At 40.5% G+C, this 21663-nt stretch overlaps 1 protein-coding gene across 1 annotated transcript; it reads right to left on the reverse strand.

Moving 5' to 3' along the window:
* Positions 1-7568: 7568 nt before the first annotated feature.
* Positions 7569-9637, reverse strand: LOC126719167 (uncharacterized). Its single transcript, XM_050421752.1, has 2 exons — positions 8017-9637; positions 7569-7876 (listed from the first exon to the last, which is right to left on the reverse strand). Exons 1-2 carry the CDS (start codon positions 9635-9637, stop codon positions 7569-7571), a joined length of 1929 nt encoding a protein of 642 aa, XP_050277709.1.
* Positions 9638-21663: the final 12026 nt, after the last annotated feature.

The raw sequence follows: 21663 nt of genomic DNA on the forward strand, positions 1-21663 counted from the left end.
CAGACTAATTTTACCTCTTAGTTACATCACTAGCACAATATAAATCTATAATTACCAAAATTATATACACACACACACAGAGGAGCGGACCTATAATTTCAAGCTAGGGGGGGCAAAGTATAAGAAGAAAAAAAAATCCAAATAGGTATCCATATAGTACTAACAAACTATCAACCAAAATCAATAAACAAAGTTATTGTTTCTTAATACATTAAGATGCAATCATCTACCAATAAAAACAAAAACAAAAAAAACAAAAAAACAAAAAAAAAAACACAAAAAAAAAACACAAAATGATATTGTTTCTTAAGAGCATTAACTGTTACAAGAAAAATATATTTTCACAAACCAAAACTTACTTTTACTACTTTAATATAGTATTTGAAATGTCTCGTACAGTAGTTTTTTTGGTATTTGGTGTTCTAAATACTAAATATTTAGCATTTAAACACCTAATGCTAATACTCTAATACTGGTGTAAGGACTGAAATTGGATTGATCCCAAAACAGGATTGGGCTCAAACCCAAAAAAAAAGTGATTAGATTTAGTGATTTCAGACTGTAAGACACAATTTAGATTAGAAAATCTATCCTCGGAATAGTCCAAGTAGTTCGTATCATATGGTTTTGTTGAATAATCAAATTGTACAAGAGTTACCGTCCTCCACTTCTTTTAGTACATCTTTCCATGTTATATATTCCAGCCTTGGTGTCATCCCTACCACACACGTGTAGGTTAGATTCGGAAAACTCCTTCATGTCCCATCTAGCACTTCTCAAAACCATCAACTAGTAGCTGTAAGGCTGCTTGATCACTTTCCAGGCGTCACTTCCACATTAATGCGGCCAGAGAGTGGGTTGGGAGTCATTCAATGCGCGGGTTGCAGCTTTTTGAAGATATTTGTTGCCCTTTTCCTTTCTTATCCTTTGTCCAATGTCTAACCCTTAATGATGATGTAACTCCAAAGTAAGTCTGTGATGATATGGCACTTAGATCAACCTCGGACACATGTTGCCTAGAGGGCTTTTGTCCTTGGACGCTTGTTGGACCTATCTCATATTGTCTCTACTTCTCTCTTCATTCCATTCTCCTTATAATCTTATCTGGACCTCCTCGGATGGTCTAACGTCCTCGGATCGGGACATAGGCCCAGTTAACACTGTCTTAATAGTACTCCCTAATTAATTGGTCCACACAATAGCCCCTCAAAATCTTGTTTTTCTACTCCTCGGGAGGAAAGGATGATTTTGACATCCTTAGCCCATCTTGTTTTTGGTCTATTCTGTACTCCTGACCGCCCATATGTCTTTTCCCCTGCTCAGGGCACGCTCCTAATGCTTCGGCGTCCAGAGCGTGCCAGCATTAAATTTTGGTGACGCCATTGTCCCCCACGTTCTACGGTAAGATGTGAATCTAACGGTGGAAGGTTTTCCTTGTTTTATGAGCGGGAACTTTCCCGCTTGTAAATTCTGCGCCACTATAAATAAATTTTCAAATCAATTCTCTCTCTTACTTTCAATAATCACACAATCCAGAGCTCATACATTGAACCTCTCTCTCTCTCTTTCATTTCCTTGTGCGTCTACAAATACTAGAATTTTGTCCGAGGACCCTTTTTCAAACCTGTAAGTCTTCTTAAAACCTTTTTAGCTTTCATCTTAAACTTGTTAATTTTCTTCTTAAACTCTTAGAAAAATGGGTAAGTTCCAATGTTTGGTTCAGTTCGAGGAGGGTATGAGAAGTTTCAGGGCTAAGTATAGAATCCCACTAATAGTGGGTATGAGGTATGCTGCCCAGGGGGAGTGGGTCGGTGCTAGGAAAGTAGGGGAGGTAGTCATTCCCATGATCACCTTCATAGAAGGTGGGATGACCATTCCCATAGGTACTATTACTAGAAATTACCTTAGGTTTTTTAGGTTATCTCCCATACAGTGTGCCCCAAACATGTTTAGGGTCTTGGGAAGTATAGAAGTTTTAAACGAAAGAATGAACCTAAACCTGACCCATCACGATGTAAATTAGGTGTTCAATCTACACAATTTGAAGGGGTAGGGATACTACCTCAAGTCGAGGTATCCCGAAGTAAGGCTAATCCAGTGCCTTCCCACTTCAAACAAAAATTTAAAGGAAGATTTCCTTATCTTTTCTGGGGAATGGTACGATGGCCTGCCTTGTCCAACAGAGGAGGGAGAACCAGGTGGGGGTATAGCCGTAGATTCATGAATTTCAGTTTACATTTCTTTTTTTGTGTCTCAATATCCTTGTTTCTAATGAAACCCCATTCTAATTCAATGATTTTACAGATAGGCGTTCTACCAAACCCAAACTCAACTTAGTCAACAAAGCTTGGACAGGGTATTGCAAGCCGAAATATATGCAAACGAAGCTGATAGTTAACTCTGAGCAGCCCATTTAATCCTTGGATACACACCTCTCTCGTTTGCTTTCCAAGCTCCTAAGTACATAATCAGAGCTCGCGACCCTCGACTCCGCCGTATCAATGTTGCCTACCAAGGGTTCATCGTTCCAGAGGGTCTTCCACTTCCTAGAGACACTCCCCGTACCCAACCACTTTTCGTTGCCACTCCTTCAGTAGGAGAATCCTCATCCCAGCTCGTTCTCAAGGAAGAGGAGGAAAGAAAAGAAGAAGAAGAAGAAGAAAGAAGTCCAGAGGAAGTTGTAGATTTGACAGGCTCTTCAGACGAATTCATGGTTTTTAATTAGACTATACACTCCGAGGACGCTTTTTGACGAAATGGGTGTTCAAAGGTAACCCCAGAGGAGTCTAATGGAGCTAATAGAGAATCATCCTAGAAAAAGTGCACCGGGGAGATCTGCACAGTCTCAGATTCCCCATCTTCTTACCAAATCTCCTTCTCCTGCTCCTCACCAACCTCAACCAGTCAAATCTGAATCTGCTGATCTAAAAAGAAAAAGGAAACAGAAAGGGAAAGACGTGGTTGATGCTGGAAGATCCTGTCCGACCCAGGAAGAAGAGGCCCAACAGGCTGCGAAGCAGCAAAAGGTCAACCATATATCACAACGAGGCCTGGAGAGGTCAGACACTCAGCCTCCTGAGCCACAAGCCTGGCTCCCAACACCCATGCACGGTGGGGAGCCCCTGAGGGATGATGCATCACTCAAGGACTTCAACGGTGGCATTGGGTGTCACGTAGCCTCGGCTATGGTGGAGGCCTTATTGCTCCCCAAAGACATGGCCGACCTGAGGAGCATGAGGAAGAATGAGGTTTTCCTCAACTGCAAAAGATACCTAGGAATGGTATAATATTAACCTTTTCTCTTCTTTTTTTTATTTATTTATAATTATTATTTGTAGTCATATATACTTTTTATTGGCTACAATATTAACCCCCTTTTTTTAGGCTGTCCAAGCCACTTTCAGGTTGGAAGAGATTACCAATAACTGCTATCAACAGTTGGAAGATGAAAGGAAAAATAGGACGGCAGCTATACAAATGCTTACCATATCTGAACATAATATTGCCGAGCTGAAGAAAAAATTGACCAGTGAGGAGCAGGCTCACCGTAGCACCGACTCGGCCTTGGAAGGCGTGGAGAGGCAAGCTGAGGACCAGAGGAGGCATCTACGCGAGGCAACTGATGAATTAACTGCTGCCAGGGAGCAAATGGTAGCCCTTAAAAAACAACTGGAGGAAACCCAAAGGCTAAAGGATCAAGCTGAAAAGTCCAAGGCAAGGGATGAGGCCGAGCAGAAGGGTTATGACCTTAAAGTAGCTGAGACCGAGGAAACCCTTAGGGCAGAAGTCCCAGCGGTGTGCCACATTTACTGCGCCCAAACTTGGGATGAAGCCCTTAACTGAGCTAGGGTTGAGGCTTCATCTGAGTTGAGGAAAGCAGAGAATGTGTTTTACCCTTCTGCAATTCGAGCCTCGGATCCTCCTTTGACTCAAGATGATGTGGCTTCTACAATTGTTGATCCAAATCCAAAAGTATTGCCTCGGGATCCTCCTCCTCCCAGCCAGCAAAGGCCAACAAAAGAAATCGATGCTTCCCAAGAAGTATCCTCGGATAAGGCTGCAGCTGTTCCGGAGGTAGGGGCAGCTTCCCAAGGCTTTCAACAAGACTTGGATTCTACAGTCATGCCCGCTGAGGGAGCTTCTAAAGACAAAGAGGGAACAACTACCTCGAAAGCAAATAACCCGGCCAACAAAACTTCCAAGCTTCAAATTAAGCTGAAAAAATGAGTTTTCTTTTGTAATACAATTAAGACTTTTGCAAGGGATTTGTTCCCCCCTTTTTTCTTTAGACATATTTTAATGAAGTATGCATTCTTAACATCTTGAATTTGTTTGAGTTACTATTCATTTCATTTTTATTTTATCTGTTTTTTTTTTTTTTTTTTTTGAGTAGTTTTCATCTTGAGTGCCCTTTGCTTATACAAAAGAAAAAACATAGTTCGCACATGCTTTTAATTAGCCGTTAAAATGGATGATAACCATTGAGTCTATAACATTATATAGACATTTTTTGAATACAGATATCTGTTCTAACGAGTTTAAACCCAAGTAAACATCCAAACGTTTGGTTAGACAAAGTTAAATTCGGGGCACTTCAGTATGCTCAATATGATGCTCATAGGCTTATTGAGGTTTATATCTTTACTAGGTGATCACAAAGCCTGCAACCTGAGAATGGAAATTAAGGGTTTACTCCCCTTAAGTGCTCAAGTTCGTATTGAACTAGCATTTTAATAGTACGAGGGTGTATTAGTTTCTATTGAACCTGTTTAATGCTTCAATAGAGGTCATAGGGTATTAATTTCCACTAAGTTTGTGGTCCGAGGAACCTAACATAACTTAGTTTCTATTTAATACTTCAATAGATGTCAAAGGGTATTAATTTTCACTAAATTTGTGGTCCGAGGAACCTGACATAACTTAATTTCTGTTTAATACTTCAATAGATGTCAAAGGGTATTAATTTCCACTAAGTTTGAGGTCCTAGGAACCTGACATAACTTAGTTTCTATTTAATACTTCAATAGATGTCAAATGGTATTAATTTCCACTAAGTTTGTGGTCCGAGGAACCTAACATAACTTAATTTCTGTTTAATACTTCAATAGATGTGGAAACACATGACGTATGATTGGCATAAATTAGAGGAAGACTAAACAAGATTACTTTTATTAATAATAATACCTTTTCAGATTGTTTACATTCCAAGGATGGAGTAAACCTTTTTCATCTAAGTCTTCCAAATAGTAGGCTCCTATTCTAACCACTCTTCCCGATACGGTCCTTCCCAATTAGGCCCCAATTTTCCCCAGGCTGGATTCTTGGTGGTTCCCAGAACTTTCCTCAGCACCAGATTTCCTACAGCTAATGGCCTCAGCTTTACATTGGTATCGTAACCTTGCTTGAGTTTATGCTGGTTGTAAGCCAGTTGGACCATTGCACTCTCCCTTCGCTCTTCGATCAAGTCCAGACTTTTTCCCAACAACCCGTCATTACTGTCCGAGGTAAATGCACTAATTCTTAACGTTAGGAAACCAGTTTCCAGAGGGATTACGGCCTCGGATCCATATGTCATTGAGAAAGGGGTCTCTCCTGTTAATCGTCGAGGTGTTGTCCGATATGTCCAAAGGACATGTGGCAATTCCTCCACCCATTTTCCCTTTGCGTCGTCCAACCTCTTTTTAAGTCCACTTACTATAACCTTATTGACAACTTCGACTTACCCATTCCCTTGAGGATAGGCTGGAGTGGAATACCTATTCTTTATCCCCAGGTCGGAACAGTATTGTCTGAAGGCTTTACTATCGAACTGAAGGCCATTATCCGAGATAAGGGTAGGGGGAACCCCGAATCGTGTAACGATATTCTTCTAGATAAACCTTTTAACATCTACATCCCTAATATTTGCCAAAGGTTCAGCTTCGACCCATTTAGTAAAATAATCTGTACCGACCAACAGATACTTTTTGTTCCCTAATGCCTTAGGAAAAGGACCTACAATATCTAAACCCTACTGAGCAAAAGGCCAAGGGTTGAAAAGAGGATTAAGAACTCCTCCAGGTTGGTGGATGTTTGGAGCGAATCTCTGACATTGGTCACATTTTCTAACATACTCTTGCTCTTCTTTCTGCATATTTGGCCACCAGTATCCTTGAGTAATAGCCCGGTGAGATAGGGATCTTCCCCCCGTGTGACTTCCGCAAATTCCTTCGTGCAGTTCCTCCAGGAGTGACTCCGATATCTCAGGATGCACACAAAGCAGATATGGCCCAAAAAAGGACCGTTTATACAACTTTTTATCCTCAAATAACCAAAACCGAGGAGCTTTCCTTCGTATTTTCTCAGCTTCTAGTTTCTCCTTAGGCAATATATCGCTTTTGAGGAATAGCAGTATGGGCATGGTTTTAAAAACCGGTACGGTGAAAGAACCGGAAAATGAGCTAATTACCGGTTTTATGGTCGGACCGAGGTCCGACCGATGGTCGAACCGGTGACGTCATAAATAATTTAGTTAATATTTATTTAAATTATATAAATAATTAATAATTTTTTAATATACTAAAAACATAATTTTTTAATATACTAAAAACAAGTCATTGAAAGCCCATCAAAAAATCCTCCTCCAATTAGGCAATTACAGGGAAAAACAGTTAACAATTTCTACAAAATGGTGACTTGGCTTATCATTCATATTCTATTCTATTCAATAGATACACATTCATATTCTATTCAACAAACTCAACAATTTATACAAAATGGTAGCTTGGCTTATCATTCTCCCTGCTTTGCTTCAAATCCACCCAAGTTACCATCCAACCCCAAACACAAAAAATGTAGGACATCCAAACAAACTCAACTCATCTATAGTTTTGTCTTCTAATAAAAAAATACACATACCACAATAATAAGTTCATTAGTCATTACATTTACATCCAAATGACAAATAACAAATAACAAATAAGTTCATTACATCTAAATAGCAAATAAGTTATAAAGTTTCAAAAAAACTACTAAGTTTTAACTTTTAAGACCCAAGCTTCATTCGTTATGAAGAAAATTGAAATCAATATCATCATGTGAACCAAATGCTCCACCACTAGCATCATCATCATCATCCTCTTCTTCATCTTCAACATGAATAGGATGATTTTTATCTCTAAATCCGGGAGGAGCATCATCTTCATCACCAAATGATTCCAAATTAATGTCATCATCGTCATCCTCAATCACTTCATTGTCCATATCTATACAAATTCCAAAACCAAAGAACAATATCATTTCTCATAAATAATAAATAGTCTAATTAAAATATGCATCTAAGCAAAGAATTGTTATAAACTAACCTCTTTGTACATGGCTAGAAGACCCTTCTTCAATTGGATAGGCTCCCTCTTCATATAATGCATTTTCTATCTCCTCATGATCAAGAAATGGAGGTTCCTCATCTTCCACTACCCAAAATTCAGTTTTATCGATACTTGCATAGTCAATAGGATCAAAATTGAACTTCTTCCTTTTGACTCTATATCATGAGATGAACATAATTAATAATTTATTTAGTAAACAAATCACTTATATTTAACAATCACAAAGAACCCACTTGACCAAATCAATGAATCACTCATATTTCCCCACAAAAACATTGAAACAAAGAAACTATATAAGATATACCTTTCTTTCAATCGGTAGTTATAATGAACAAACACAAGATCATTAAGTCGTTGATGCTCCAATCTATTTCTTCTTTTGGTATGTATTTGTTCAAAAGCACTCCAATTCCGCTCACATCCCGAAGAGGCAGCTGTTTGGCTAAGGATCCGAATTGCAAACTTTTGTAAGGTTGGAGCACAAGATCCAAACAACTTCCACCACTCATCTAAGTTCCATATAAAACACAAAACAATAATACAATGAATCAATAAACACAACTATACTTATCCCAAAAATATAAAAAAGAGCTATGATCTTTAAAACATATTTTTATTTTATTATTAGTTAAAGTAAACATTATCTTACCCGGCTGAGATGTCTTGGCTGATTCTTGAGCAAGTTGGCTTCCAAAAGTTTGTTCACGCTCTCGAAATAGCCTTAATTCCTCCACCAACTTCAACCGACCAACTGAAACTTTTGATTCAATAACATCTGTCACAGCAGATTGTGTCTCTAGCCTCTTATTAAGAGTGGAAGTGTCATATTGGAATGCAGGATTCAACCAATAAGCAGCAGCATGAATATCTCTATAGAATTGATTATCCCAACGATCCTTAATAATATTAACATAAGGCTCCCATAGTCTCTTCTTGTCCTTGAAAATTTTTTTAATTCCATCAATTACTCTATACATGCCATCATATACATAACCCATAGCTGGTTTTTCATCAGAATCAACAATGCGTAATAAACGAATCAATGGTGACATAATATGCACAATTACATGACAATCATTCCAAAATTGATTATCAAGAATGATTTTCACCACTGCCTTTGCTTTCTTATCTTTTGCATATTTTGATTCAACATAAAATTTGCTAGTCACCAATGCTTGTAAGTCATGCTTATGTTCCTTAAGACTCCCTAAGGCAATGAAAGTAGTAGCAAACCTAGTTGGCCCTGGACGCACAATTTCCGTCCAATTTTTTCTAGTCCTCAACCAAGCTTGCAAAGCCACATGGTTATAGATGAACACAGTGATCTTGGATGCACGCTTTGCAAGTTTAGCTACATGATCCATCTTCCCAATCTCTTTAAAAATTAGGTTTAGGCAATGTGCTGCACAAGGTGACCAACTAATGTTCCTATATTTTCCACACACAATTCTTCCAGCAGCTACATAATTTGCAGCATTGTCAGTGACCAAATGTACTATATTTGCAGGACCAACCCAATTAACAATTTCATCAAACAAGTTACTTAAAGTAATAGCATCCTTAACCAAGTCAGAAGCATCAATAGAACGTATAAAAATAATACCTTTAGGACAATAGACAAGAAAATTAATCAATGTTCTATGCCTAGTATCAGTCCACCCATCAGCCATTATTGTACAACCAGTATCAGCCCAATATGAACGATGAGAATCAACAATCAATTGAACTTCTCTTTTTGCTTCTCTCAACAAAGGCACTCGAAGGGCATGATAATTTGGACCTCTATATCCAGGACCATAAGAAGCTACAGCATTGAGCATAGGTTGATAATAACTAGAATTCACAGCATTAATTGGAATGCAAGCATCATACATCCATCTAGCTACAGCCATATCAACCCTCCACTTCTTTTCTTTGCCAGCAAGCACACTTTTAATAGAAGGTTGAGCTCCCGGTGTTGTCCTAGGAGCGAAGTAATTATCAATGTCACCAACCTTTCTCTTGCCAAGATTGGATCTTGGTGGAAAATTACTAGGACTACTTCTATTTCCCCTACCTAACCCCCTACCTCTAGGAGTAATTTCTTGGACATCTTCAAATTCTGGTGACTCCTCTAATGGCGAATAATTAGATGCTTCTTGATCCTTTTTGGTTTGTTCTTTAGATTTTGAAATTTCCTTCAAATTCTCAACCATTTGGAACCTAACATCATAAGGTACACCCATACATGGAGCCACATCACCTTTAATTCCAGCTAGATGTCTTTTCATTCGATTAATGCCCCCTCCTTTATAAGTTTTCCCACAATGTATATGTAAGGTTGAATTTATTCAACCATCTAATTGGCTTTATTCCGTGCCAAATTTGCTTGTAATTCAGCATTTAGTAACCCTGTATTTAGGTGGGATTGTTGTAAGGGTAGTGAGTGAGATAGTGTGAAGATTGCTCAAGAGTGTGCAAGAAAACAGAGTGTCGCGGCTGGGACTCGCGACTGGACTCGCGGCTTCAACCCGCCAGAAGATGCACACGTGCCAAGCATGCTGGAAGATGAACAGTCATGCTAGCTGGAGCACTACAGGACAAAACAGGACAACTGGCCATACGGTTAACTCGCGACTGGAACTCGCGACTCAGTCAAGCCGCGAGGTCAAGCCGCGAGCCACCCCTGTTTTGGAAAAACCTGACGTTTCGCATTCCACTCCTCTTCAGTATAAATACCCTTTTAACCCACGATTGAAAGAGAGCTTCCAGAGAGAATTTTGAGAGAGAAACCCTAAAGAAAAACCAGATTGTTTCACCTACAATCTCTACCTTAGAGTCTCATCAAATTCCCTCACTCTCTTCCTCTCCATTGTCAAATCCTTGAGAGGCCTTTATACCAAACCTGGTTCTCACCATTATCATCCCTGTGAGACAGTCGTTTGGAGTTCTGGGAAGCAGTTAGGAAGGAGCCAATATTCATTGGTTGATGCTACGGTGTAGTAGCGGAATCCGGAAAGCTAGAAAAGAAAAAGGTTCGGCGCAACCTCGTTGGAGCAAGAAGCTTGGAGGGCTTAGGTGCATTGGGTAGATTAGGCTTGGAGGGTCTATTGCTGTCCTTGTATCCCAACTGTATTTTCTAGTGGATTGATTACCGCTTGGAGGGCGGCGGAGAGGTTTTTCGCCAAGGTCTTCGGTTTCCTCTTCGATAACATATCTGGTGTTATCGTTGTGTTTGCATCTTCCTTCCTCTCTATCTCTGCCTTTACATTAATCTGCTGTGGTTTATTTTGATGTGGCTTAGATAGTTGTTTAATCAATTCTATGATATAGCATATGTTAAGTTTCCGCACACTAGTTGTTTAACATATTGCTTGTATTGATTAAATTGGTTTTTGGGGGTCTAAACGTTCAAAAGTGTTTTTGTATACGTTTTTGGACTTTCAATTGGTATCAGAGCGGGTACACATCTGTTTGGTTTCATTATCATTGTGTGATCCTTGACTCCCTTTCTTTTTGAGATGGATAGGTCTCAATCCCTTAATGCACCTCCATATTTTGATGGAAGTAACTATGCATTTTGGAAGGTTCGTATGAGAGCCTTTTTATGCTCTATTGATGAATCCGTGTGGGATGCTGTTGAGATGGGTTGGACCAAACCTGAAGCAGCCAAATCCACATGGGATAAGGCAGCACTTACTGCATCTAATGCTAACAGTAAAGCACTAAATGCTATTTTCTGTGGTGTGTCTCCAGATGAATTTCACAGGATTTCTCACATTACTATTGCCAAAGATGCATGGGAGATTCTGGAAACAACTTATGAAGGCACGAAGAAGGTGAAAGATACCAAGTTACAAATGCTGACCACTCGGTTTGAGGAGCTCAAGATGAGTGAGGATGAGTCTTTCGACTCTTTCTATGGGAAGTTAAATGAAGTGGTTGTCAGTAAGTTTAACTTGGGAGAGAAGATGGAGGACTCAAAGATTGTCAGGAAGATCCTCCGATCATTGCCGGAAAGCTTCCGTGCCAAAGTGACAGCCATTGAAGAGAGCAAGGATCTTGACGACATCAAGGTGCAGGAGCTGGTTGGTTCTCTACAGACCTATGAAATGTCGCTGCCAAATCAACGGAAGGGTAAATCCATTGCTCTAAAGACCACTAATGAGAAGGTGGAAGATCAAGGCTCGTCGGGAGAAGATATGGTGGACAAGGATGTAGTCTATCTTGTTAAAAATTTCAAGAAGTTTTTGAAATTCAAAAACAAAGGAAAATTTGATGATAAGAGAAATTTCCAAAATTCTGGAAGGGAGAAGAGGGATTTCAAAAGAAAAGATGGAAAAGAATCCCAATCCACACAAGGTGTTGTTTGTTTTGAATGCAACGGACATGGACACTTCAAGAAGGAATGTCCTAATTATTTGAAGTCGAAAGGCAAGGTGTATGCCACAACCTTGAGTGATTCAGACTCGTCCGACTCAGAATCTGAAGAGAGCTGTGATGGAGAAGGGAACTACTCAGCTTTCATGACTATTGCTCATGTTGAGTCTTCGGATGAATTGAATTTGCTTGTTCAAGACCTTGGAGAACATAGTGAGGATGACTCACTAGGAATTGTTGAAGAATCTGAAGCTGAAGAAGAAGAAAGCACAGCTACTCTTCAAGAAAATTACAACTCACTTTTGGAGAAATCTGGTGAATACACAAGGGTGGCCAAGGCTGCTGTGAGAAAGATGAAGAAGGCTGAGGAGGACTACAAAAGTCTCCTAATCCGTTATAGGGAGGCCAAATGCGAGATTGAAAATCTTAATGGTGAGTTGTCCGAAGCCTACACTAAAGTGAGATTCCTTGAGAATGAGGTTGTTCAAGCAAATGCAAAAATAGAGAGGGTCACCACCAAGAAGCTTGATGATGTTATATCATCTCAAAAGAGCTTCTCAGACAAATCCGGACTGGGATATACCGAAGGAAGTAGCTCAACTGGAAATGTCACTAAAGAAGTGAAGTTTGTGAAGTCCAAAGATCCAGTTGTAGCTGACTCTACTAGTGTGAACCTCGAGGTGGAGAAAAAGAAGAATGTGGTGGACCAACGGATGCTGAATCATCGGAATCAGTCTATGGGCAGGTCCGAGTCTCGTGCCAAGTCACGTCCACGACCACAAAGAGGTCCTAGAGGAATGTATGTGTGCCATTATTGCGGACTTCAAGGGCACACTCGACTAAATTGCCAAAAGCTGAGGGCAATGAACAGTGCAACTCCTCAAAGGTCAGGAGGACCAAGAGTTGATAGGAGAACTTGGGCAGGTGATCAACCTAGAGAGCAACATGGAGATCCCGGAATGGTGAACGTGATGAAGATGATTGGTGCATTCACCAACTGCTTGGAAAGCTTCTCACGAAGGTTTGAAAGCCCTAACTCCCGTACCCAATCCTCTAAGGAAATCACCCCAAACGCAAGTGTCGTGTGGGTGAAAAGGGGTACTCATGCATAAGCATTACAACATGTCCATGCATTTATACTTCCTATGCTTTGTGACTATGTTTGTTCGGTATGCTTGTTGCTTTTGATTTCGTTTGTTTGTTTGTCTTCTTGTGAATATCTCTTAATTGTGTTTTATCAATCTTTTTGTTTCTTGAGTCAAAAATCCAAAAAAATTACATAAAAAATTTGAAAATCAAAAAGCTTGATTGACTTTGTTGAGTTTTGTCTTAAAACTCGTTTTGCCGTGTACCTTTGTGCTAATGGCTTTGTGCATTGTCGAGCATTGCTTGTCTTCATGCACTCATATCACTATGGGAAAAATCTTGAAATCTATGTGATTGTTGTAAATAGATCTTCAAACTTGTCATGAATGATTAGTGAATGGTTATGTTGATCTTGAAACATGCATAGTCTTGTGTCTATATCTCTTCCCATTTTTTATTTTTTGTTTTGCTAAAAAGAGCTCACTAAATGTAAATCTCCAAATGAAAAGAGATATTGAGCTGCAAAAGCCTGTCGCACATTCTAGTATTTGACTAGGAAAAAGGGTGAGCGACCTTATATCAAAAGTGAAATTTCTTTCAAAAAGGCCAAAGGCCTGTTCTTCAAAGAAAAATGTTGTCTATCCCTCTCACAATGAGAGATGATTGCCTCAAAAGATCAAATGTTATGGCTGAAAGTGGAGTCAAATGAAAGGCTCCTAGTTATGTTATCAAGTTGTGTGGGAAGTCATATATTCATATTTCTATAATTGAGATTGGTCACATGATCTAGTGCTAATTGTGTATGCCTTGGTTGAATTGATCATTGAAGCTTCACATTAGACAAAGGACTATTTCATTGTTGATATCCACACACAACACACAAGTTTATGTTTGATAAATGCCATATTCATTTGTGTGATTGTACTTGATAAAATGTGTTTTCACATACTCAATCTTTGTTAATTTAAGCACAAAAAGATTTTTGAGTGTTTTAGGTGTTTTTGGAAAGTGTTTTGCTGAAAAATCTGAAAATTTCAAAAATACAGTTTTGCCCTGTTTTGGCGGCTCAGTCGCGGGTGCTTCAAGTCGCGAGCTTCAGTCGCATCTTCGCTGGTCAGTTTTGGCGACTTGTTCGCGAGTGGAAGGTCCAGTCGCGAGATTCACTCAGAGATTTTCGCGGCTCAGCTCGCGACTCACTCGCGGGTAGACCTTCCAGTCGCGAAAAACACTTAGAAAAATTTTTCAAAATTTTCCTCTTGAGTGCTTTGGCGGCTTGAGCTGGCGACTGTGTGGCGACTTGAACCAGTCGCGAAAATCGCGTGTTTTGCAGAAACAGGAGCAGTTTTTAAACCTCTTTCAGTTTTCCCTCGAACTTTTGTAACTGTTCACCTTCTCTTAAAACTGCTGTTTTCTCCCAAACCTCTTTGTGAATCCTTTTTTTTTAAACCCTTTTGGTGCTTCATTTCTTCTCCAAATCATCAAGAAAAGGTATGGGTTTCGATTTTTTAATCTCAGTTTCTTTTTCCTGCATATTTCTGTTACTGTTTGGACTGGTATTGTGTTCGTTATTCTTATCTCTATGTGTAATGGGTTTGGAGTATCCTGTTTTTGATATTGTTCTCACCCGTTTTCATGCTGAGCAGTCAATGTGTTTTTCATTGTTCTGAATTTTTGCTGATTATTGAATCTGAGAATCTTTTCTGAAATGGGTTTGGTGTTTATGTGACTTACTCATTACTCTTGCCTGAATATTGATGTGTGGATGTTAGGTTTCTTCATGATTGAAATATTTTCCCCATGTTCATGTCTCTGTTGGAGTGATGTTTGCTATCTGTTCTAAATGTTCATATGCTGTTTGTTATTGCATATCATGGTCGTGTTAACCTGTCTCCATGACAGTTGTTGCGTCTCTCTTTGTCTTGGTGCACTTTCACCAAGTTTGATGCACATATTGATTTGAGCTTCTGTGGTTTGTTGGAAGGATTGTTTGGGTTTGCACCATATTCAGTCTAGGTTTTTATATTGAAATATTGTTTATACTGAATCTTGTTGACAATCTTTTGTGGGGTATTGTTGCTTGGTTCTTTTCTGTTGGTCTGTTCTCTTGCAGATGTCTCGTCGATCTTCCAGGGGTAAAGACATTGTTGCTGACGAATCAGCATCCCCAGTTGCTAAAAGGACTCGTCTATCATCTCAAGCATCTCAAGATCCCAATGAGGATAGATTCAGAGTTCCCCTGAACTTACACGCCTACTCAAATGTGTTTGACAAGTCCACAACTATAGTGGAGCGGGTAGTAGAGTTCAACACCTTAGGGACTACATTCATCCCTCGAATCTTTGAGAAACGAGACTGGGCAAACTTGTTCGGAAACTTTGATGATCCAATGGATGAGCTGGTCAAAGAATGCTTCTCCAATGCCTCTGATCTTGGACCTGTCCTCGTTTTCTGGGTCAGAGGAACAGAGTTTAGTGTTACCCCAGACTCCATCGCAGATCTTCTCAGCATCACCAGACCTCAGAATGTGAATTTAACTCCCTATGATGAACGAAATCCAGAGGTTGGGGAAATTCTACAAATCCTAGGACACGATCATGAGGTGTCTAGTGCAGGAACTTCAATCAGCACCGCAAAGTTTGCACCTGAGTTGACCATACTGAAGTTGATCATGTTCACCAACCTCTACCCACTGTCCAACACTACATTCATCAATCTTGGAAGAGCTATATTTCTGTGTGATCTCATTACCGGAGCCCCCATTGATATATGTGCTCACATCTACTACAACCTGAGGAAGACCGCTTGTCGATCTACAGCTCGAGGAATCATTCCATTTTGCAGTCTCGTCATGAAGCTCATCCTTAATGCAGGCATTACTCCTCCTGCAGATGGTAAAATGTTGACTCGTCAACGTCCCATTTCTTTGTTCACTCTTCAAGCAAGCAGAAGTCACTCCTCCAAATCACCAAGACATGCTCACATCTCTCCGGGTCCTTCATTTGCCCCTGACTCAGAGACACCTGCACATACCACATCTGCATCTCGTGATGTTCCTGAAGCTTCACCGGCTGGTTTTCCGCAAGCACAAACTGCTTCTCCTACTGACAGAGTCGGCAGTGTTCTTGAGCATATTCAGAAACGGATTGATGAGCTTGTGGCACTTCTCTACTCCACAAACAACCATGTCCAAATGCGACTCGAGACTATGGAGAATCAGCTAGATGAGATTCAAAGAAAGTTGGACGAGAGTCTTTAGCTATTCGTGACAAAAAGGGGGAGAGCATTCAGTAAGGGGGAGAAAAGTTCAAAGGGAAGTGTGCATAGCGATAGGGGGAGTACACACACACACATATTTTTGTTTTCGTCTTATCTTCTAAACTAATGGTTATTTTGGTTTTGATACACTGTGTTTTGGTGTATAACTGTTTCTAACTTTCTTCATATACTCTTGGATAAACTTTTATATATGTTTAATGATGTTATTCAGGTTTTTGTTAGTTTGTACCCATATGCTTTTGTAAGCTTTGAGGGTTTATGTTTTATGCATAGTTTGTAGGCCTTGTGGTATGTACCATGCTTAAGTGCAGCCTTTATGCTATGTGAAATCAGTATTTTAAATCTAAATGTTCTGCATTGTGGTTTATGTACTGTCACTCTTGTGCCCTTGTAGGATTGTTCCTAGATGCATATGCCTTGTGTGCTATGCATTGGTTGAGTGTTGTACATACAAGTGTCTTGCCTTGTGCTTGTTAACTTGTATGTCCTTGTGTTCATTCCAAGTGTGAATGAACACTGTGATCACTACTTTGTGGTGTTCACTTGGTTGATCAAGCCATGATTTGTTCATTAACTCCATCTTATGCTTGATCTTATATTGCCTGTTTCATATGCATTTATAATTTTCTGCTTACAATGATCATGGTGTATTGTTGTGTTTCAGGAGTTTATGTTCATATGATTCAAGTGCTTCACAGCTTCTAGAATTAGGTGTGAGTGAGTTTTGATCAACTGTTCCCAACTCACATGTTAAGTCTAGAGTCTGTTTTAGGGTTTTGTCACGGAATAGCCAAAGGGGGAGATTGTAAGGTTGAATTTATTCAACCATCTAATTGGCTTTATTCCGTGCCAAATTTGCTTGTAATTCAGCATTTAGTAACCCTGTATTTAGGTGGGATTGTTGTAAGGGTAGTGAGTGAGATAGTGTGAAGATTGCTCAAGAGTGTGCAAGAAAACAGAGTGTCGCGGCTGGGACTCGCGACTGGACTTGCGGCTTCAACCCGCCAGAAGATGCACACGTGCCAAGCATGCTGGAAGATGAACAGTCATGCTAGCTGGAGCACTACAGGACAAAACAGGACAACTGGCCATACGGTTAACTCGCGACTGGAACTCGCGACTCAGTCAAGCCGCGAGGTCAAGCCGCGAGCCACCCCTGTTTTGGAAAAACCTGACGTTTCGCATTCCACTCCTCTTCAGTATAAATACCCTTTTAACCCACGATTGAAAGAGAGCTTCCAGAGAGAATTTTGAGAGAGAAACCCTAAAGAAAAACCAGATTGTTTCACCCACAATCTCTACCTTAGAGTCTCATCAAATTCCCTCACTCTCTTCCTCTCCATTGTCAAATCCTTGAGAGGCCTTTATACCAAACCTGGTTCTCACCATTATCATCCCTATGAGACAGTCGTTTGGAGTTCTGGGAAGCAGTTAGGAAGGAGTCAATATTCATTGGTTGATGCTACGGTGTAGTAGCGGAATCCGGAAAGCTAGAAAAGAAAAAGGTTCGGCGCAACCTCGTTGGAGCAAGAAGCTTGGAGGGCTTAGATGCATTGGGTAGATTAGGCTTGGAGGGTCTATTGCTGTCCTTGTATCCCAACTGTATTTTCTAGTGGATTGATTACCGCTTGGAGGGCGGCGGAGAGTTTTTTCGCCGAGGTCTTCGGTTTCCTCTTCGATAACATATCTGGTGTTATCGCTGTGTTTGCATCTTCCTTCCTCTCTATCTCTGCCTTTACATTAATCTGCTGTGGTTTATTTTGATGTGGCTTAGATAGTTGTTTAATCAATTCTATGATATAGCATATGTTAAGTTTCCGCACACTAGTTGTTTAACATATTGCTTGTATTGATTAAATTGGTTTTTGGGGGTCTAAACGTTCAAAAGTGTTTTTGTACACGTTTTTGGACTTTCAGTATACATCTATAACTACTTCTTCCGTCTTTCAACTCTTCAGTTACATGATCCCATGCAGGATCACATTTTGCCCTCACAGATGAAGAATTAGCATTAGACCCGGTTGTAGAAGCACGTTCATTAGATGGCACAGAGGCAGATTCCATTTCACTCAACAATTTCAGACTGTAAACAATATTTCACAAACAATAATATGCTGTAAATCAAATCCACAACATACAATCCACAACATACTCAGTAAAATACAAATACACAGTAAACAATATGTCAATATTTCACAAACAATAATTCTCTGTAAATCAAATCCACATCATTGATCATACACAAAATCCATAACACACTCTGTAAAATACTCTGTAATTTATATTTCACAAATAGTAATACTCTGTAAATAAAATCCACAACATACTCTGTAAACTAATAATTGAAAGATAAAAGTAACAACTTACCAGTGAAGTCACAGAATGGAGAACCTAAGATGAAGCCGAGAACTTGAATGGAGAATCTGAGATGAAGCTGAGAGAAATGAAAAAAAAAAAAAAAAAAAAACCGAGAAAAGAAAATTATCAAAATCAAAATCAAAATCAACTAATCAAAAAATCAAGTAATAATTGAAAGATAGAAATAGAAGTTACCACTTAGGCACTTACCCAGTGAAGTCCAGTGAAGTGAAGGAATGGAGAACCTGAGATGACCGAGAGAAATGAAAAAAAAAAAAAAAAAAAAAAACAGAGAAAAGAAAATTATCAAAATCAAAATCAAGTAATCAAAATCAAGTAATAAAATCAAAAGAAAAGAATGTTACCTTACCTGATGAAGCCGAGAAGTAGAAAGCAGAGCACTTTAGAGGGCGAGACCAAGAACCCGTAAGGATGAGAAGGAAAAAACCCAAAAAGAAAAAAAAAAAACCCAAAAAGCAGAGCACTGTACTTCAAACCCGTGAGCTTGAGTGAGGCGGAGAGGAAGAAAAATGTTTGAGGCGGAGAGGGCGAGGCAGAGAGGAAGAGACTAGAGAGTGTGAGCTTGAGTGAGGCGGGGTGGGCGAGTCAAAGGGCAGAGAGTGTGAGCGGCAGAGAAGGCGAGGTAGAGAGAGTGAGGAGGAGAGGGCGAGGCAGAGAAGGTGAGGCAGAGTGTGAGGCGGAGAGGGCGAGGCAGAGAAGGCGAGGCAGAGTGTGAGGCGAAGAGGGCGAGGTACAGAGGCAGTGAGGCGGAGAGGGCGAGCGGCGACTGGCAAGGCAGTGAGGCGGAGAGAGTGAGGCGGAGAGGGCGAGGTCTGAGCGGCGAGGCAGAGAGGCTGTGAGCGGTGAGGAAGAGAGGCTGTGAGCTTGGGTGAGGCGGAGATATTGAGATCGGAGAGTCTGAGTTTGAGAGTGAAAAATGAAAATGACAAACACAACAAAACTGAGTGAGCTTTAGGGTTAGGAATTAGGATCCCAGCCTAAAACGACGTAGTTTTGTTGTTTTAGGCCTAAAACAACAAAACTACGTCGTTTTAGGCTGGGAAAGGACAAAAAAAATTAAAAAATAAATAACCGGTCAGTAACCGGTTTAACTGTGCCGGTTCCCGGTTTTCCGGTTGAACCGGCCGGTTTTTACTGTTCCACGGTTTTTTCATTATTTTCGGTTTTTAAGCATAACCGGACCGGATTGAAGGCCGGTTCCTGATTGAACCGGTCGGACCGGCCGGTCCGGTCCGGTTTTTAAAACTATGAGTATGGGGTCCATCCAGCTCGGCTCTAAGTTGACTTGATGAATCTAGAGCAAGTCCTTCCTTCTTAGGGTGGGGGTGCACAAATCCTCGACAATTATCACTCGGGGCAAATTCGATGCCAAGGAGGTGGCAAGGGTGGCCAAGGAATCTGCATGGGTATTTGCACCTCTGGGGATATGTGACAAGTCAAAAGATTCAAACTTTGTTTGCATACACCTAACCTGACCCAAATATTCTCGCATTCTTGTATCCCAGGCTTCCAGCTCCCCTTTTACCTGACCGACAACCAGTCTCGATTCTGAGAACACTTCCATTGCCTTTCCACCCATTTTATGGACCATTTCCATTCCCACCAACAAAGCTTCATATTCCACTTCGTTGTTGGTAGCCGAGAATCCCAACCTTAAGGACTTTTCAATTATGATCTTTTCAGGGGATATCAGAACTAGCCCTACTCCTGCTCCCCACTGGTTCGCTGCTCCATCCATATATACTTCCAGGATGGGGAGTCTTGTGTGGAGATTAGGCCAACCGGCTTTTCATCCATGCCATGTTGCTTCATCTCAGCTTCTTCTGGAAGCTCAACGAACTTGGCTACTAGATCAGCGAGAACTTGGCCTTTCACAGAGGTGCGAGGCATCTACTTGATGTCGAAAGCCCTTAGGATCGTGTCCCACTTAACAATCCTCCCAGTATAATCTGCGCTCCTAAGTATGGACTTGAGCAGTAACTGAGTTAGAACTACTACGGTGTGTGCTTGGAAATAATGTGGGAGTTTCCATGTAGCATGTACTATTGCCAAGATGGCCTTTTCCAGTGATAAGTATCGCACCTCAACTTCATGAAGTGACTTATTTATGTAATAAACTGGTCTTTGGATGCCACTGTCTTCTCGTATCAAGACAAAACTTACTGCATGAGAGGCCACTACCAGGTAGGCAAATAAGACCTCGTCCACTTCAAGACTACAGCACATTCTTCTATCCATTCAAACCCTTTCCACTTATGCAATAAAAGGAAAAAGGGTCTGCACCTATCGGCTTACCTAGATATAAATCGGTTCAAAGTAGCAGTCATCCCTATCCGTTTCTGCACCTCCTTGGGATTTCGAGGTGCTTGTAAGCCATTAATAGCCTTAATCTGATTTGGGTTCACCTCAATTCCCCTGTAAGTCACCATGTATCCTAAGAATTTTCTGGAGCTTACACCAAATGAACACTTTGAAGCATTTAGACGCAGCTTGTGCCTTTTCAGAATTCCAAAGATGCTCGTAAGATCTCCTACATGCTCGGACACCACTTTGCTTTTTACAACCATATCATCGATATAGACTTCAATGTTCTTGCTCAATTGTGGTTCGAATATCTTAGTCATCATCCATTGATAAGTAGACCCTGCATTTTTCAAATCAAAGGGCATCACTTTATAATGATAGTTTCCAATGGGGGTGACAAAAGTTGTCTTCTCTTGATCGTCCAATGCTAATGGTATTTGGTGATATCTTTAGAAAGCATCCAAAAAACTCATCCGAGGATGACCTACTGTTGCATCCACCAACTGGTCTATCCTCGGCATAGGAAAAGGGTCCTTGGGACAAGCCTTATTGAGGTCTGTGAAATCCACGCACACTCGCCACTTTCCAGTCTTCTTTTTCACCACCACCGTGTTGGCTAACCATTGCGGATAAAAAAAACTTCCTTAATAGTCCCTGCCTGCTTGAGCTTGGCCACCTCATTCCTGACAGCCTCGGCGTGCTCTTTAGATGGGCACCGAGGTGGCTGTCTCTTCGGAGTAATGGAATGATTAACATTGAGTTGATGACAGATAAAGCTTGGGTCTATACTTGGGGCTTCATACGCATCCCATGCAAACACATCAACATTTTCTCTGAGGAATTCGACCAATTGCCCCCTCTCCTGCGAAGGTAGTTTAGCCCCAACCTAAAA

This window comes from Quercus robur, chromosome 3, assembly GCF_932294415.1.
Source record: "Quercus robur chromosome 3, dhQueRobu3.1, whole genome shotgun sequence".
Taxonomy (NCBI): Eukaryota; Viridiplantae; Streptophyta; class Magnoliopsida; order Fagales; family Fagaceae; genus Quercus; species Quercus robur.

What these genes read in the sequence shown, in the direction of transcription:
- LOC126719167 (XM_050421752.1), bottom strand. Translation starts at nt 9,637, where the DNA reads ATGAAAAGACATCTAGCTGGAATTAAAGGTGATGTGGCTCCATGTATG. An exon ending in AGCCAAGACATCTCAGCCGG is followed by an intron (nt 7,877 to 8,016) that starts GTAAGATAATGT and finishes TATGGAACTTAG; the next exon opens with ATGAGTGGTGGAAGTTGTTT.